We start from the raw sequence: 5,051 nt of genomic DNA on the forward strand, positions 1-5,051 counted from the left end.
CCCCCAAGCATCTGTTCAGGGTGATGGAAAAAACTGGAAAAGGAAAATGGTGCTGGTTGAACAAGATGATGCAAACGGTGAATGTCACTGAAACGGTAATGCCAGTGTCGTTAGGAAGAGGGCTGATGTGGCAAGTGCTCTGCTACATATATATATTCCCCTCCAGGCACGGAGCATGGGGGGTGGGGGCAGGCACAGCCACCTTTCTTGCAAGACACATCAGCACTTTCCCCAGCCAGTGAGCAGTCCAAGAAGGGAGTTGAGGGAGGTAACATTTCCCAAACCACGACTAAGCTGAGCTCTCCGGGGGCACACCTCATGGGACGCATGCTCCTCAGGCCTTGAATACACTTTGACCACAAGCTGCCTCACTTGAATGCCCCTGAGAGCTTGAGTCCGATCTCCCTGACACCTAAGCTCAACCCCTGCTTCCTGCCTTGGGGTAAGTCTGAGAGACACACATGGTGCCAGACGATCCAGAAGCAGCAAGGGCCAGCCAGGGCGGCCCTTACTGTTGTCTCAAAACACCCAGACCACCAAACAGAGCTGGCGACTGTTTCTCCCAAATCGGAATGCCAGCAGCCCCCGGCCAATGTCGAAAACTGAGCACACAGCCAGAGAAGCGTTGCAGACAGAAATCTTAAAAAATACATAGTCTCACCTGGTAATTATGGACTTCAGGATTTGATTTAGAGCTACAAAACAAGAAGAAGAAGAGAATTAGATGCCATCAGTTGGAGAGTGGCATTATTGCTGCTGTATTTCATCACACAGGCTACTCCCGTGTGCTAGTGTCAGCGGTGTTGGGAACTTGCACGCACGGTTCCTCTTCCGTTATTGCTTGCTTAGTTGAACAAATACGCAGGGAATAGCACAGCAAGTTTCCTTCATACGCCAGAGCTCACACACAGCAACAGGGAGGTCATGGGGTATGAGGCTCTAGACGACAGTGTTTGTGTGGCACACAGGGAGCCCTTTTGCTTCCCTGAACCAAGTCATTATAGCTTCCCCCCCAGGTCTGCCATGACACTGCTGGATGGCTCACCACTCCCAGAAGGCCCACTGATACCCAGAGCTCCCTCTAGCTCAGTGGTTCTCAACAGGGGTTGCCTGATTCATAACAGTAGCAAAATGACAATGATGAAGTAGCAACAAAAATAACTTTATGGTTGGGGGGGGGGTTCACCACAACAAGAGGAACTGTATGAAAGGGTCGTGACATTAGGAAGGTTAAGAACCACTGCTCTAGCTGGAGGGAGACACCTACCACTAACCTTGGGGAGGGAACCAGACACAAGCACTGCTGCTCTGGACAATCCTGCCAACGATGTGGTCGCCCCTGTGGAATGCTCACCCCTGTGGCCTACTCCTCGAAACATCCCACCACACCAACCACGACCGGAGGCCTTGTCTCACAGATCGAGAAGCAGTTGCCTAGCACGGGCGTCAGGGTCACCTGGCTCGTTGACAGCACTGGGCTGAACCGGAGCCTCCATCCCCCCAATCCCAGAGCCTGAATGTTTCCCACTAAACCAAGTGGGCACTCAGAGAGCCCGAGGACGGGCTCGGGGCTCCTGATGCATGAACCACTCCAGAAAAACCTGGACAAGTGGGGGGCTGGTGTTGAACGTAGTGTGCTCAAAAACGCCAGCAGGGTTTCCACCAGGAAAGCCCCACACAAACAAGGCCACGCTCGCTGCGCTAGGGAGCTTGGGCAGGAGTGCTGGACTTGAAGGCTACAACGAGAGGGAAACACACCCTTGTTATGAGGAAGGCTTGGGGTTTACGTGGCCCTGTGTTCTCATGTTTCGAGAGGGCCACTTAGGCTTTGGGCCAGGCCCTCCCCTGGCTGGGCTGCCCCGGGCAGGCTAAGTGCACTCTGAGGTGCTTTCTCCTTGCGGCACCGCTGCAGCCCAGGGAGCAACGTCAGCAGCCTCACTCACCCCAAGATCCCACAGGCTGCAACGGAACAACTGTGAACCGTGGTCATTGGCTCCTTTGTTCCTAAAGGGTCTATTTGCTGGGACTCTTTTTTGAGGGGTGTAGAGCTTTTTTTAGTTTGTCTTGATTCCCAATCTATATAATCTCTACTAAGAGCTAAGAGGAAAATGGAATTGTAATAGGGATAAACCAACCAGCCAACCAAAGCAAACAAAAACTCACCTCCTCAGCCATCCAAGGAAAGATAATCTATAATGTATAAGCCTCTGAGAACTGAAAGCAAGACCCCCTGAGAGGCTGACGAAGGGGCAAATACCTTTAGCACATGATCTACTAGAGGGGTTCTGGAATGGGGCAGGCCTAAAAATAACTGCTCAAGAACCCTGAAACCATCTTCGACCCTCAGAAGGTAGGGGGGAACCAGCTCACAAGGACCCCCAAGCCCTTCCAAGGGACCCAGAGACAAGAGCCAGCATGGTGACGCCCGGCAGAACGGCAGTGCCAACACTCCGGGAGCAGAGACTCCAGGTGCAGCCTTCTTCAGCTGTGCAGGAGGCTGGTGTAGGCCTCTGGGCCATCCTGGCACCCAATTCTCCTTTCAAGACGCTAGGGTCCTGGAAGGTGCCTCGGGCTACCTGGGGCAGGAGGCAGGGGAGCAAGTAGGCATTGGATCCCCTATCCCCGCACAGTTTCATTCTCAGCAGTGTGGGGATCGGGATGCCAGTGTCTGTTTGATGTGTTGAACTTCTATGCAAAATTTCTTCCAGTGGGCAAATCAGAGGCTAAAAAGTTCAGAAAAAATACCTGTGGATGTTCCTGAAATGCTGTGTTTGCAAATGAGTTTCCAGGAGACCCCAAAAATAGCAGGCTAAATGTTCCAGAGACCTTTTCGAAGCACGAGTTGGGGCTGGGGGTGAGAAGACTGGCTCTTTCAGAGGAAGCAAGGTTCCATGTTAGGCAGGGCAGTGGTCTCACCTGAACGGCACAACAACAGCACTGCGGAGGTGGGAGCAACACAAATGCCTGGACCCCACCCCTGACTTTCTGGCTCAATTAGTGTGGGCTGAGGCCTCGCTGAGGGTCTTGTCACCGCTCACCAGGCAATACCAGCGCCCAGGCTGGGCCAGGAAGCCCCATGCAAGGGAAACCCTTGGCAAACTATGCCCCATGAGCAAAGTCTAGCTCACTGACTTTGGTTTGGGCGTGAGTTATCTTTTGTTAAGCTTCGCATCCCAAATTGGGTTTAGGTGTGCAGAGCTGATTCGTTTTCCACTCAACTGTTCGCACACCTTTTGTTTCACCTCCTCGATGGCTGTCCCCACAAGGTACCTTCACGCATCCACTGCCTCCCCGGGAATCCTTTTCCACTCCTCCTTCCTCCTTTCCTAACCCTTCTGAACTTCTGATCTCCGACAGTTGATTCTGCTGCGGTGTGTGTCCCCCACGAGTGTCAGCGTTCCTCGTACAGACCTTTCGGCTGTGTGACTCACAGGTGAGCCATGCGGGTGGGTACATTTCCACGTCTGAAGGGTCAGGACCCAAGGGCTAACGTCTCAGAGGTTCCGTCCACCTGTCAATAAGCCAGTTCTTAAAAAAAAAAGAACAATTCTGAGCTTTGTTTCCCATTTTTCTCCCACTCTGTCCAGCCCTTCCAATGTGGTTCCGTTCAGAGTGGTCGGTAGCCATGGCGGGTCACCAGTGGTCCTCTTGCTCTCAGAGTCAGGGGCACGGATGTGTGTCCGTTCTCGAGTCCTTGGGACGTTCCCACGAGTCTTCAGTTTCCAGCATTGCTCTTCCCTCCAGACAGGGAGAGACCAGTCACGGCACCTTCGATGGCTACTCCTGAGCTCTTAAGGCCCCACTCACTACTCAGGTAGATGAGCAGGATGTAAAGCCTGTCTTTGGACATTATATTAGGACAGTTGACACTGGTGTCCCCGGCGACGATGAGCCCCCAGGCCGAGTGACGGGTTCCCTTAAGGTGTCTGATGCTGAGAAGTTTGAATCGCTCTGCCCTGTGTGTCCCACCACCTCCGTGGATCTGTTTGCTAGAGGACTCCTTTTTGAACTTGAAGTCTTATTGGAACACACACCATTCGTGCATCTATGGCCCATGGTTGCTTTCATCGTGCGACAACAGAATTGTGTCCTTACAGCAAAGACAATATTCACAGAGCCTAACAGATTGTCAGTCTGGCCCTTTGCCAAAAAAGTTTGCTGGCACCACCTCTCCCACCCCTATGCTAGGGCAGTCCGTTCTTTTTCTGGGATTTTCAGTAACAGCGCTTCCTGTCTCCTACATGGATGAGTACGACCACGATCCTGTCTCCTGCTCCTGCAAGGACGCGTACAACGATAAAACCTACAGCATGTGTTCAGGAGCGTGGCTTGGGTCTCCCGTGGCTGTCTGCAATGCCATGGGCACCCGCTGCTGGGCGGCCTCCTATCACCACCATCACCACCGCAACCAAAACAAAGTGCCAAGCTACTCAGAGAGCAGCTGCGTTGTTTCAGTTTGAAACTGTCGTGGAACCTTCTTCTGTGTACTTGTGGAAAGCCAAGGGGATGGCATAGCCAGGCAGCAGGGGGAGACATGACCAGGTGACTTCTGTAATTTAATTGTCTTGGGGGAAGTCAACATTATAAATAAATACAATAATTAGAGAGAGGCGCTGTACTGCAGCGTCTGGGGCACTTACCAGAGCTGAGCCGCAATCACGGGGTTGCTTGCTTTAAAGGAAAAAAATTAAGAAAGTTGTGATATCTTTGAGAGAAAGCATGACTTTTGTTTTTAACTTAACCTTTTTGTTGTTGAAAATATAACCAGCTAAACATACAGCAATTCAACTATCGCTGCTCAAGCTGGTCAGTGATGCGGGGTCTCCTCTTCACGCTGTGTGGCCGTTCCCCTCCCTCTCCCGCACTGCTCTCCCCCATAGACATAAACCCACTGACCTCGACAGTGCCTTTCTAGCTCTTTTTTTAATTTAAATCATTTTATTGGGGCTCATACAACTCATCACAATCCATCCATCCATCCATCCATCCATCGTGTCAAGCACATTGGTACATTTGTTACCCTCATCATTCTTAAAACATTTGCTTTCTGC

General features: G+C 51.8%; 1 protein-coding gene across 1 annotated transcript in view; it reads right to left on the reverse strand.

The window, feature by feature from the left end:
• EPB41L4B (erythrocyte membrane protein band 4.1 like 4B) overlaps positions 1-5,051 on the reverse strand; it is a gene marked incomplete at its 5' end in the record, with an annotated part of 163,359 nt that overhangs the window by 82,367 nt on the left and 75,941 nt on the right. The window contains 2 exons of the mRNA XM_045296535.1: positions 662-695; positions 4,641-4,671. Of these exons, the coding sequence (XP_045152470.1) occupies positions 662-695; positions 4,641-4,671 (65 nt within the window). The remainder of the gene's footprint in view (positions 1-661; positions 696-4,640; positions 4,672-5,051) is intronic.

The sequence above is a fragment of the Echinops telfairi genome, unplaced genomic scaffold, assembly GCF_000313985.2.
Source record: "Echinops telfairi isolate 266 unplaced genomic scaffold, ASM31398v2 ScPeMD7_7410;HRSCAF=8448, whole genome shotgun sequence".
Classification (NCBI taxonomy): Eukaryota; Metazoa; Chordata; class Mammalia; order Afrosoricida; family Tenrecidae; genus Echinops; species Echinops telfairi.